Source organism: Elaeis guineensis, chromosome 1 (genome assembly GCF_000442705.2).
Source record: "Elaeis guineensis isolate ETL-2024a chromosome 1, EG11, whole genome shotgun sequence".
Taxonomy (NCBI): domain Eukaryota; kingdom Viridiplantae; phylum Streptophyta; class Magnoliopsida; order Arecales; family Arecaceae; genus Elaeis; species Elaeis guineensis.
The window spans coordinates 153,153,065-153,167,480 of NC_025993.2; the positions used below are offsets into that span (position 1 = coordinate 153,153,065).

The window sequence follows — 14,416 nt, forward strand, 5'->3', positions numbered from 1 at the left end:
TTCTGCAGAATGCAAAGAAAGAACAAGAAGAAGACATGGAAGAAGAAGTCAAGCAGCATCGGTTGGCCCTATTGCTAAGAAAGAAATGGAAGACAAGGGTCCCTCGTTCCACATGACACCACATAGAGACTTGTTTCATAGAACAGACCAGCAGCAGCAACGACTGCTAAGAAAGAAGAAAAAGGGGACTAAGTACTCCTGTTTACATCATGCAAAGAAAGAAGAAAAAGAGGAAGGCGGCATGGAAAAAGGGCTGTTGCTGTTGCTAAAAAGAGGAAGAAGACAGATCCCTTATTCCATGGGACCCCTATTCCACTTGACACCACAGGACTTCTACTCCAGTGACGCCACATAGAGCAAGAAGAAGAAGGCAAGGAGGAGGACAAGGGTCCCCTGTTCCACATAACACCATGGGACCTCTATTTTACATGAGCCACAGAGCAAGAAGAAGAAGAGGAGGGAGAGGAGGAAGAGAAGAGAATGAGAGCCCTGTTGCCAGATGGAGGGAAGAGGAAGAGAATGTTGCCAGCTGCTGCCCCACTGCACCAACCCCTTAATATGAACCACTTTCACCCCCACCTCCCACCCCCCTTTTTTTTTCCATGATTGAAGTCAATTATTTGATCAATGGAGGAAGAGGTGGAGGAGAGCCCTATTGCTAGCAAGAGGGAAGAGGACAAGAATGCTGCCAGCTGCTGCAGCACCAAAATATCACCTTGGTCTGATCCTCTTCCACCCCTTTTTTTCATAACTGCCAAGATTTGTTCCAGCACATCAGATCAACAAATCATGAGGAGAGCCCTGCCTCCCGGAAGAGGGAAAAGGAGAAAGAGAATGCTGCCAGCTGCTCGCATGCCAAACCAAGCCCTAGTTCTGATTCACTCCCATCCTTCCTCTGCCCACACTCACACCGGCACGAACTTTCTTCATAACTGAAGCCACCTAATTATTTGATCGATTGCTGAGATTTGTTCCAGCACCCCCAATCAACAAATTTAGCCTCATTTAAAGAAGGTGAAGGAGAGCCTTCCTGCCGGGCGGAGGGAAGAGGAGGAAAAGAATGTTGCCAGCTGCAGTTGCACCAAACCAAACCCTAGATCTGATCCACTTCCCCCCTTTTTTCCATAATTGAATCCAGTTAATTATTTGATTGGTAGCTGAGATTTGTTCCAGCACATCACATGAAAACATCAAGGCTCATTTAAATAAACATGCCTATTTGGTGCCTTAGTGCTTTTATGAGGCATGCGACTTTGTGTCTATTCATTCTCCTAGTCAAAGCGAGGTATGTGGGACGCGCCTCATCTATGCTTTGCACCCAAGTGTGCCCTTCAAAATGTTGGTTTGAGATGAGAATTAGGAGAAAGTAAGTCCTGAGCTAACATGATCATTAGAAATTTAGTCAAACAATATCTTGACTATGTAAAAGTTTAGAAAGTAGGAAAATAATGCATTTTTTGCATGATAATAAAAACTAGGTGTTTTTTTGGCTTGTAATGTACTTTCTATACTTAGATCTTTCTTTCTTTCTTTTTTCTTTTAATATTTGGTTTTTGTATCATCTCTAGATCAAGTATTATTTTTGTTTAAGCATTGTAAGCTTCTAATATGGTTTATTTCTCTGTTTGATTCATTTTGCAATTGTTGTTATTAACCATTATTATTTGAAGTAATAGCAAAATAACTTCATTGTCTAATTGTCACTATTGAATTTTTTTGGAAATGGCGTGGGTATTCGAATTGTAAAATGTAACTTTAATTGGAGGAACAGTGAAATGAGAAGATAAAGGGCTACCTCTATCCATAATGGCCATATGATTAACTACTAAATTAACGGCAGTAATTAAAAAACAATTATATATAATAGTATACATAAGGAAAGGTCTATGGAAGCGTCATAATGGCTGTTTTTCTCTGTCATGATTCAAAGTTGTATGGATCTACCGATGTAGATATAACTTGAAGTTTTACTTTTCTTGATAGTTGTACATTTTTTACTCTAAATATTATAGGTTGCTCAAATGCTAAACTTAATTCACTTTGCATGTGTATTTCAACTTTCAGAGGTTTCGACATGTTGTTTCTGTGAAACGTGTGCTTTGAGATAGTAAATGCTAATTAAATATGTTGTTTATTTACAGCTGCTAATTCTTCTTCGAGTACTGCTCACAACCGTGGCAGTCATGTGGCTCGTAGTATTGTATTTGAGGCTGTCAATATAGATCAAGGGGATAATCGCACTTCACACCTTGGTCGGGTGAGACTACATAGAGGTTATAGATATCAAATTGACCATTTTGTTAAGGAGAACTTGAGTAAGTTGGATTATGTTAACTCTTTGATGTTCTAATATGTGTTTGTGACTTGCATGAGCAGATTATTTCTAGTCTCCTGAGTTCAATTGGGACGACAAATACTGCATTCCAGAACCCAAGGAATGATCTTAGGGTAATCTATGACACACATAGTTATTGAGTCTGCTATTGCATCTTATTATAGGCATTACCATTTTAAAAAGAACGGCTGGTAATTTTGCTTGGCAGGAAACTGTTGGGAGAACATCTGGTGATACTGGGCTTTCAGATGCCATGCAATCCAATCCCAACCCTCCTACTTCAAGGGTTGAACTTGATTCACAGCAGGGTCCCCTTCGTTTTCAATCTGTATTTCCTTTGGGATCTCAGCAGCCAATTGTAAGTTGTAGTCACTTGTAATATAATTGAGGTGATTTTTACATTAAGATTTGCTGGTCTCCTAGTAAGCTAGTCATACCTTGCTGGAACTGTAAACTTAATAAGAATCCTTATTCCATCATTTGGGGATTGGAAAACAGCCATACATCATTTAACAATTTCTCTGATAAGACTTGGGGTTTTTGCAGGTCATTCCTGATTCTCTGACCACTATGAATCAGTACCTAGGAGTTATAAGGGATGATTTCAGGAGGGAAGGGCACAGCATTTATGGTCTGTTTCTTGTTGAACTTATATTATCCACTTTAATTTTCTTGTGTCTCTTTTGAGATAGTCAAGTGTATAACTTTTAGCAGGAAGGGAGCAGACTAATGATGCAGCAGCTGCTGGAATGAATGGTAATGATGTGCAAAATCATGATTTTCTGTCTCCCTTGCCCTCTAGGCAGGGTGGTCTGCCAAGTCCAGCATCTTTAGCAGAAATTGTGCTCTCTACTAGACAACTGCTTATGGATCAGGCTGGAGGATGCTTATCTGTACGAATTTTGCTCATTCCTTTGCATTTTGTTAAGGCTCTTTATTGAGTTGAATTTAGGATTAACATACAAAAAATCTGCAGTAATAGTAATTCATATTTCTGTGTATTAATTAGTGCTGGTTTAATTTAAAGCATTCATGTTTAGTTATTACTTGAAGTTTTTTTTTTTAATCCCTTAAGATGTAATTGTGGTTATGGTTTCTGGTTTTCACTTGTGATCCCTTTTAGTTTTGTAGTTTTTATGACCTTGAAATTCTTGGTTATTGCTCAAGTTGAACATACCTAATTTAGCTACCTCTATATCTCTTAAGCCAATGTTAGTTGCCTTAAATACTAAAATTACCACTAAGTAGTTAGTCTTGTCAAGTTAACTGGATATAACTTCTATGGCTTATTCTTTGAGTTCATAAAGCGAAAGAAAAAAAAAATCATGTACTGATATTAAAGAAAAAGGACATTGGTGCATGCTTGAAAAATTTTTATGTAGAAATGAAATGTTGATGGATGATAAAGAGAAGAGAGGACATTCAGCGAAACAAATTGTCATGTCATTAAATACAAATATTGGGCGCATGAATGTCCAACTTAATTGTTTCATTTATATTATATAAAGCATAAGGTGCTGCTTCAGAATTCATGTCAACCAGATGATGCATAGCTCCAGAGGTTGGATATTCATCATGTCAAATACATGGATCAATGGTAGTCTATATTGGAATGTGAGCATGAGGAAAGAATTGGTTGGGTCATGTTGAGATTATATAGGCCCAACTCACTGCTTGAATATGATCAGACTCCAAATTGGTGAAAATGATTGTCAGGTTGAGATTTTCTAGACCCGACTTACTACAATCCGATCAGGCTTGAGCTTTGTGGAAATCATTGACCAGGCCCCATCCAATTTGGAAAGTAATAGCTGATTCCAAATTCAATCCACAAATCATGATCTGTGCTTATCTTTTGCATTTGGTAGTATAGAGAGAGATGACTTGTCAATGTTTGTCAAGAGTGAAGAGGGATTCTGCCAATGACCACTACCTTTAAGGGGCGTTTGGTATGGGGTGATCCATCGAAGATCAAGGGTAATACAGGTATAGGTGATTGGATCACCGTATTTGGTTGCACCATGATGATCCTATGTGGCAGTAATCTTAAATCACCTCCACTCCTCAAATCATCCCCCAACCCAGTGATGGGATACTTATCCTTGAGGTTGGGAATTCAAGATCACCCCTGGTAGTGATCTTGGGCTGAAATTTAAGGACAAAAATATCCCTCAATATAGCGAAAAAATAGTATATCAATATATTGTTAATATATTATATCAATATTGTATATCTGATAGTATATTCTATTTGATATTATATACTATATTTATGGTATATATTATATTATAATATTATTATTAATCATATGATTGTCATATTATGATTCAATGGTAATTTTAAATTAGAGTAAAAATATCTTATTATATTTTATATTTATATAATAAAAGTATTTAATATATTACTTCTATCTGCCTTATTTTTTAATCAAAATAAATATTTATATTAATAAATAATATATTACAAGTATAAACAAAAATATTAATTTTATAATAACAATTAATATATTTTTTATAGAATTAATAATTTATAGGACTAATAAATATATTCTTAATATTAATTATTAATATAGTTATATTTTATTTATAATATATTTTATATGATTAATAAATATATTTTTATGGAATATATTATTGATAGATTTGGTATTATATGATCAGTGATCTTGAACTCTCATGGAATATCGAATAGATTATTCATGGATACTCAGTGATCTTGAATCATTGGACCATGACCTACCAAACACAGTGGTCTTAGATCACTAAGGATCAAATCACCATAGGATTCGGATCACCAAATCACAGTGGTGATCCCATTTGGGTCACCAAACACGGCTATGTTGCTTAGCTGCTGCCAAAGGAAAGGTTTAATGATTGGTTGTTGCTGCAAGTAGTGGAGAGGTTTTACGCAAAGATTGTTGCTGTTACTGGAAGGGGAAATTAATGCGGGAACGTTGGTATAATGTCAAACTGGAAATAATGGTTAAGAAAGGTATTAGGGGAACAAGAAATACTATCTGCAGACAAACAAGAATATTATATCACTAGGGTGATTTAAGAGTAATCATAAATTTAATGTAGAACACCCCCCCCCCCCCCCCCCCACCCACAACCCTGCTATGTTAATTGCTGTATATTTCATTCTTTGTATGTGAAGCAAAAGTAAGATAAAATTCTAATATGGTATCATGGAAGAGTGATTATATCAAGCGCATTAAGGAAACTAATTAAACTCTTTTTCACCCATTTGGAGATCTAGTTCCCATGGACTATTTTTCCCTCTAGAATTCTCATTTCTCCATGCTCTTATAAGTTGTGCTTTAGTTTCCTGTATATTCATGCATTGAATTAGTTATGGGGTTTAGTGCACCGGGAAACTCCCTTTGGTAGTGAGAAACATGTTTCCTAACAACTATGTACTCAACTAGGTCTAGGCAGGTGTTGCATATTAATTACTCCTTTAAACTATATAAACCAATAAGATTTTATGATATTCAACTATCTGTTATTATAATCCTGCCTAATCCAATTATAAGCTAAGCGTATGCACCAAACTATATAGACTTTAGAGATTTTTGGCAATACTAAGACAATAAAAAAGAAAGAGAGAGAATCTATGACAAAAGGAAATGAATAGGGGACCGGACATTTTTGTGATGGATTGATTTTTTGAAAAACGATAGCAGTATCTGGGTGGTCAAGGGGGGCACATAGTGCATATACATTATGCAGGCTGCATATATGGGCCTGCATATAGTGTTTGTATTTAAATATTTAGAACAAATAAAATATATTAAATACAATAATAGCAGTATTTTTATATAATATCATCATTACTAAAACTAACTTCTAGCAATTATCCTTTACTACTTGGTACTTAATTCCAATACTAATAGTAATAAAATAATTAATATATTGATATTATTAATAGTATGCATCTCCAACTTGATTGAAACCCAGATCTGATCCAATCATTAGCTTGAACCTGCCTTGTTATTGTAGTCTTGCAGAGAAGTGGATAACATGTATTCGCATAATGCTAAAAGATGCACATTCGTGGTCACATAATGATTGGCAGGTTGCATATGCAGCCACAAAATGCTAATTTTGCTGCATATGTGTCCACAAAGTGCTAAGCAAATTGTTCTTTTAGCCTATATATAGTCTAACCATATATGGTAGCAACATATAGGGTTTTGCAGTTCGGTCAGGTCCATGCATATGCAGCCTCATGCATCGGATTATAAAACAATATAGTGGATGATGAGAAGCAGGGATGAAAGTGGATAGGATAATATCCGTTCGGATCTGTTTTTGTATTTAAATCTATCTAGAAATGGATGGAACTTTAAGCATCCGACTAATATTTGTATCCATACTTGTCGAAGGAAAATGGTAAGGATATGGATAGAAAACTACCTGATCAGTATCCAAATATTTGATTCTATTTATATGACACTAATAAACTTTTAATGCAAATATGTAATCATCTTGATATGCTATTAACTTGATAGACCATGCACTTAGTAATATCTTTGATTTATTGGTATAAATTTTAATTATTCATTTTATATCCGTATTTATATTCATACTTTTAGTATTCGATTTGTTTTCTTGTCTGTTTAAAATAAATATGGATATAAATTTTTGCATATGACTAATATTCATAGCTGTATTTATATTCATCAAATAAAACAAAATACGGATATGGATATAGTGGTGTCCAATCTGTATCAAATCTAGTTTCAACCCTAACAACAAGAAATAATCTTAACACTTCTTTTATATCAATATATACAATTCTCTTTATAAAATCATTAATGAATGTCTAGGATCTCTCATTTGTTTTACTTGCAATTTGCATTTTCCATATTATACAGTGTTAATTTATTCAATAAGATTGAAGACAAATGCTTAGAATGGTAGTAAGTTGGGTATGGGTCAGGTAGGCCATTACCCGTATCCGCTCCATCTTCATCTCGGGGCAGGTAGATTTTGTGGGCTTCTTGGAGGGATCGAGTTGAATAAAGCTATAAAATTCATTTTTTTTGTATGCAAATCAGACAAATAAAAAAACTATAAAAATAAACATTAGTACTTCACATAACATTAGACAAAATAAGAGCCAAAGATATAGAACATGACAAACCAAGGTTTGCTGTATCGGTACCGGACGGCGTGCCGGTGTCGGACCGGTATGGTACGGTACCGGACCGGTATGGTATGGTTCCGGTACCGTACCGTACCAACACACGGTATGCCTAAGCGTACCGGTCCGGTACTGGTACACTATTTTTTTCGATTTTCAATTTTTTTTTTGAATTTTTAAAGTTAATAATTGATAAATACAACCTCAATATGGCATTATATTGCATATTATTGACATATTTGGGTTCAATTTGGAGTTAGATTGTGGTACAAAGACTTTTGATCCAAAATTTCAAACATATATTTATTTACATTATATTTCAACTATGTCATCTTAAAACTAAAGAAAAAATATATAAAATACGTATTAAAATGTATCTAAATATTTAAGTACAAAGCGTAATAATTGATATGTGAACCTTAAGATGTACTCTGCATTTAATTTCTTGTCGAGTGTCTGTGACGCTCGTAGATGTCTGGATCATCAACATAGTCTGAAAGGACATCAGTCCAATCTTTTAGCCAAGCTGCACCGTACTCTCGAATATTCATCATCCCATAAGGCATCCTCTCTGGATTGTAAGATATCTCAGATCTCTTACTAAAATTCTGACTCTGAGAAGTATCCTCGAGATGATGGTACAGTTGTAGAGGAGTCCATCCAAATATGCCAGTAGCAAAATCTGATCCGTAAGATGCTCCAGGCTGCATAGGGTAGTAACCACTAGAAGATGATGCCTCGGATGCACCATATGCATATGGATCATAAGGTGGCTGTAGATAATAGGATCCATAATGCGAGGATGATCCAGATACATTCATGGATCCTACTCCACGTGCAAGATCGTCCGCAGCCGCATCATGTGCTGGACGACCTCTAGGAGTCCGTCGTTTATATTAAATCGGCTCCCCATGATCTCTACAGACTCGTCCACCATGATCCCTGTCCTGTGTGACATGCGTAAACTGAGACTCATCGGTGAATCGAATATCACCCTGTGGCTGTCTCATAAACGGTGGTCTCTTGTCCTCCAGTTCCTCCCTGATCATCAGATCCATGGCTACTACTACTAGTATCATCATCACTCTTCCTGATGTCCGTATTTGAACCAGATAGCTCCTGTACTCTCGAGAGTGGTGCACGTACAACTGTCTTTTTCTTTCCCCCTTGTGCCCCTCTGTGACTGAGTTTCCTGTGATTGGGAGGATGGATGCCTTCTTGCTAGCTGCCGGGAGGATCGTCTATACATCTGTCGCTCGAATCTCTGGGAAGATGTATCGGATAGCGAGTCATGTGATGAATGAGTCCATTGTGTCCCCTCAGACTGTGGCTGATCAGCTGGAACCTTATGTGGAATATTTTTTTTTGCCCATTGCCCTGGATCCACCCTGATCTCCCTCGCCATCACACTGGCTGGTCGTGGAGGGGATCCTGGCTCATCAAGCTCTGGCTCCTGCTGCTGATTTGCAAGCCATTCGATGATCGGATCGTCATCCTCGTCGGTATAATCATCCAGCGTCGGATCAGTGTACTTCAACTGAACTTCTTCCTGAATACATTTTAGCCTCAACCTCAGATTGTAGTAAACATATACAAGATCGTTGAGGTATTTTTGTGTCAGACGATTTCTCTGTTTGCTGTGGATAAGGACGAAAGTGGATCAATTACGCTCACAGCCACTAGCAGAGACCGTTTGAGAAAGAAAACGGACAGCCATATGTCTCAAATTTTCTGCTGACGTTCCAAAATGAATCCACCATTCAGCTACAAAAGCAAAATTACATATCAAATTTGATGATATTATTAAGCAAAATTACATATCAATCTATATTGCTCATTATTGATATGTAATTTACCTGGATTCATCTGCTTTTTGCTTACAACAGCTGATGGGACTTCAAAACTGTCTGATCCCTCTCTAAACTGTTTCGTCTGAAACAAAATATATTTATTATTTATAAATATATCAGATCGAATTCAGTTGAATAATTACATTTGTTTTAAACTAGCATACCTCTTGCAGACACAACGACGCGATTTCTGGATCGGGCACCATCTTATATATGACATTGCGAAGAGCAGCAAGAAGCTCGCTATCCATATCTATCTCCGGAATAGTATATTGAAATCTCGGATTCAAGTAATAAGCTGCAGATAAATTTCAAGACTGATTAAGCACAATTTTATTTTCATGCTTCGAAAAAATATTTTAAAATATTCTTCAATCCAAACTTACCAGCTAGATGCAAATCTCTGTCCATCTGATAGTCCCAACGGTGCTCAATAATGTTAATGAATTTTTGAGCATGCTTGGGATCATTCTCACTGATCTGTTTCTTTGCCCTCTCCATCATGTAATATAGGAAGCCCATCTGGGGGTATCTCTCGCTGTCCACGGCGCGAAGCACCTCATATAAAGGCTTGATAGCCTTCACTATCTTCTCAGCCCGCTGCCAAGATGACTGACTCGTCACCAAGTTCTCCACATGACTTCCATCAGTGCCGGCCCTCGCATATCTGCTCTCCTGCCACTCGGCACTGACAAACATCTGACGTAGGGCTGTTTTCTTCTGAAGAAGACTATCAGGTGCTATGTAGTTGGTAGCAAACCGTGTGATACCCAGTTGTAAGATCTCCCCCCCAGTATACGTCCGCATCAATGAAAGAACCCATGTGTGGTTGTAGATGAATCTAGTAATGGTCTGGGCAATCTCCACTACCTGCTGCATCCTGCGAATCTTTTCGATATCCATCAATATAAGATCAATGCAATGTGCAGCACATGGGGTCCAGTATATCTGCGGTCGCTGCTCCATCAGCAACTCTCTGGCAGCCTTATATTGTGGTCCGTTATCTGTGATGATCTGCACGGCATGCTGCTCACCCACTGAATCAATCACCTCCTCCATCAGACCAAGGATATATGTGGCATCGTGCATCTTATCTGAAGCATCGATTGATTTGTGAAAAAATATTTTTTCATCACAGTATGTCAAAAAATTAATGATGCTCCGCCTAGTGGGACCTGTCCAACCATCACACATCACTGTCAGACCATATGTAGGTCATTTATTTTTGTAAGAAGCAATCCATCTCTGCAGATCCTCCTTATTGCTGTTAAGAAGCTGACCATAGATGTCCTTAGGTCCTGGAGGATCTACACCCTGACCGGCAGCCTCTATGGCTGAAATAGCAGATCGGTGGTAAGGATTGGCTGCTACATTTGCTGAAATATGGCTGAAATGAAACCATGATCCAATAGCTCGCTACATATCCTTCTTCTTATCTTTTTTCAGCATACTGTCAATTCTCTGCTGCTTTGAATCCTTGCTGGGCAAAGCATGTGGATCCAAATCTTGAATGCTGGCTCCTGCTGGAATATCTTTGGAGGACCTCCTCCTACTGCCAAAAGCTCCCAACAAAGAAGACATGCTGCGTCTGCTCCCTCTACCACCAGGCTCTCTGACTGAGGTAGTCCTCCTTAACTCGAATTCTCTCCTACCAGTCGCTAATCCAGATCCTGATTCGTAGTATGATAGTCCGAATCGCTCTCTGTACCGGGCCATCTCCTCCTGCTGGTACTGATCCGCCAAGCTCGCCTGAATGGCAGCCTCAATCTGTGCCTCCTCATCATCTGGAGCAGAAGCCTCCTTTGACTCTCTAGAGTGATAAGAAGGTGGCTCTGCAGCTCGACGGTCTACTTCGGTCTTTTTTTGCTTTGCCTTTTCCTTCGTTGCGTTCGAATCAGCAAAGTACTTTTTCATCAATTGTCGGACCTCTTGCGGATATTTCCGATACATGGACACATCAGGATAACCACTAGCCAGATGCTACTTCAACCTAGTCACCCCTCCTCCTTTGAACTCTGTGTTGCACCATTTGCATCTCCAATGATGTCGAGCCGAGAGCATCTCGTCATGATCCCAACCGATGTCACGCTCAGGATTTTTCTTCTTACTTATTTCTGCAGGTATAACAAAATACTAATTATTTCGAATTACCTGTAATATAACACTAATTACATATATTTTTTATTTGATAATATTTTTTACTATTTAAATATTTATAAAAAAAATTTCAAAAAAATCTCAAGTTAGATTCAAATATTTTAATTGTTTTGAATCATTCTAAACATTATTCTCAATTTCAAAACTAATACTGATTTTTTATTTTTTTAATTTTTTAATAATTTTTATATAAATAAATATATACTATAAAATAGCTGATTAATTAAAGTGAACGAACGTCATGCTCTAAATTTTTTTCTTATAAATATATGCAAGTACAACAAAATACAATAGTTTAACGATAATTAAAATAATTATATATAATTTAAAATAATTTTAATAATTATTTTAAAATTTATAAATTCAAAATAAATATTTTATATGCTTCAAATAATATTTTTAAATTAACTAAAATATAACACTATTTTTATATATTTTTTATTTTATAATTAAATTTTTTAATTTAAATAATTAAAAAAATAATTTTTTTATTTCAAATATTTGAAAAAAAATTGAAATTAGATTTAAGTAGCTTGAATCATTCTAAACATGATTCCCAAACTCTGATTTTTTTTTCTAAAATTTAATTTTTTTTAATTTTTAAATAAATAAATATTTAAAAATATTTAAAAAATATATAATTAACGAAAATTAATAATTTTGGTGTCATCGTGTAGATCTTCCAAAGATCTATCACATATAATTAAATCATACCAAAATCATAAGATTTTGGTATGATTTTCTTTTATTTTTATTCTTTCTCATTCTTATCCTATTTTTAACAACAAAAATAAAAAAAAATATTTACTAAGAAAATAACATATTATCTTATCTCCGACCAAAGATCAGCCTCTCCTCGAACCACTCCTACAATTTGACGGAGTTTTTTTCTTTTTTTCTAATTTTTCGGAGGTCTCAACGGTTTAAAAGGTCTCCGACCCCACCCCCTCCCCCCTCTCCACTTTATGCATGTGGGCATGTCGGTACGGTTCGGTTCACGCCAAATCGGACCGAACCGATCCATACCGTCCGGTTTTGGGCGGTATGGATACGAACCGGACCGAACCGAGCGGTTCGAGGCGGTTCGGAGAGTATTTCGAAAAAAAGGTCCGAATCGGACCGGTAAAGTACCGGTCCGGCTCGGTACGCCTCGTATCGGGCGGTGCGGCCCGGTACGGCAAACCTTGTGACAAACTAAAGTTTTAACAATAATTGAAACATAACAAACAAAAATATTGTTCTTTAAGAAGTCAAATATCCCAAAAACTAAGAAAAGCCATCAGCTAAAATTGAAAAACTAAGCATCATAGCATGTTACTTTTCACATGTTCAATCTTTCTTGAGAGTAAAGTGACTAGAGCAAAGAGTGGAGAGGGAATTGTGAATGGTTATATATACCTGGGTCTGTTTTAGGGCAGGTTTTACCATTACCTGCACTTGCCACAGATCCACTGTGGGTCGAGTAAAACCCGCCCCATTAGGTATCGGGGTAAATTGCACCCCAATGAATACTAGGGTTGAAATAAGTCTAGTATCATCCAACTATATTCATTTCCGTATCCGGTTTGAATCCAAATTTAGATAGAAATTCTTAAATCCTATCAGATGTGGATCCAGATTCAGATACAAATTTTGTTGGATATGGATCCCGATTCAGGTCCAACTTTTGTTGGATATGGATCCGGATTTGGATTTTGAAGATTTTTCTGACTCTAGATCTGGATAAAAGTCTAAATACCACCTCAAGGATCAAACTCATGATCTTCCACTACATTTCAAATCACTTAGCCACTGATACAACATTTATTTTTATTCTATATTGATGTTCTGTTGTACTTATTTAAAACTTGTTCACGTTATAAAGCAACATATTTCATATGTTATTTATTAATTATTTTTATTAGAAATCAATCCTTTTCACTATGGTAATGAATAAAATATTTCAGTTTATTCTTTATGATATTTTCAGAACTTTTTAATTTAAAATATTTAAAAATGTCAAATACATGTAACATCTTCTTACATCTACACATAATTTTTCTTGCAAGTTCTTTGTAAAGTAGATAGTTTTTATTTTTTTATATTACAATTTTTTGTTTTAAAAAATGACCTTTAATATTGTTTGGGGCGGGACGGTCCTATGCGGGTTTAATAACTATGTTTTAGACCTTTACCTAGTTATGCTATCTTAATATTGTATTTTGTTCCCAACTTCCCATCCTTTATGACTGTGTCATTCATGTTGGCTTTCATTAATAATGTTGGCTTTCATTAATGAAATTTTCTCAAATCCAATTTATATCCAAATAATATCCAACTCATATATGCATTTGAACAGAGAGAATATGGATATAAGTAATATCTGACTTGTATCTATATCCATTTACAATAAATATGGATACTAATTCTGATAGTCTGTTTAATATCCATATTTGTATTCATATCTGTTGTGAAAAATATGAACATGGATATGGATATACAGGTATCAAATCCATTTTCCACCCTAACAAATGCTATATTAGTTTTTAAGGAGTTTATTGGAGGATTAGGCCCAAAATGTAAGCTAAATTCTTTATATGTGATAAAAACTCTTTGAGTTTGGACATGCTGAAGCCAAACTTCAGAAGCTGCAAAGCCAATATTTTTAAATATGCAAGGGAGGAAAAAAACAATTGGTTCTCTCATGTATGCTTCTCTTTTTCTTTTTTTTGGCTAAATCATGATTTTGGGACCTTATGAAGCAAGGCTCCATAGCATGAAGCTGATGTGGGGCCCACATTTTGAATACATGGGGAAAGAAACATTCACTGCATCTCACATTACTTTTCTTTGTTTTGGCTTTACCATATGCTGATTTTCCTTGTACTGTCAAAATGCCAACCTTTTTGGGATATCTCAACAAGCTTAAGCTTTATCTCATACAAAG

The 14,416-nt window shown here is 36.1% G+C and overlaps 1 protein-coding gene and 1 pseudogene across 1 annotated transcript in view; one reads left to right on the forward strand and one right to left on the reverse strand.

Annotated features, from left to right (window-relative positions):
• LOC105039074 (ubiquitin-like domain-containing protein CIP73) overlaps positions 1-14,416 on the forward strand; it is a 42,796-nt gene that overhangs the window by 12,026 nt on the left and 16,354 nt on the right. The window contains exons 5-9 of the mRNA XM_073244224.1: positions 2,142-2,257; positions 2,377-2,448; positions 2,544-2,693; positions 2,882-2,966; positions 3,050-3,228. Coding sequence (XP_073100325.1) covers positions 2,142-2,257; positions 2,377-2,448; positions 2,544-2,693; positions 2,882-2,966; positions 3,050-3,228 — 602 coding nt within the window. The remainder of the gene's footprint in view (positions 1-2,141; positions 2,258-2,376; positions 2,449-2,543; positions 2,694-2,881; positions 2,967-3,049; positions 3,229-14,416) is intronic.
• Positions 5,275-12,918, reverse strand: LOC140854801 (uncharacterized; annotated as a pseudogene).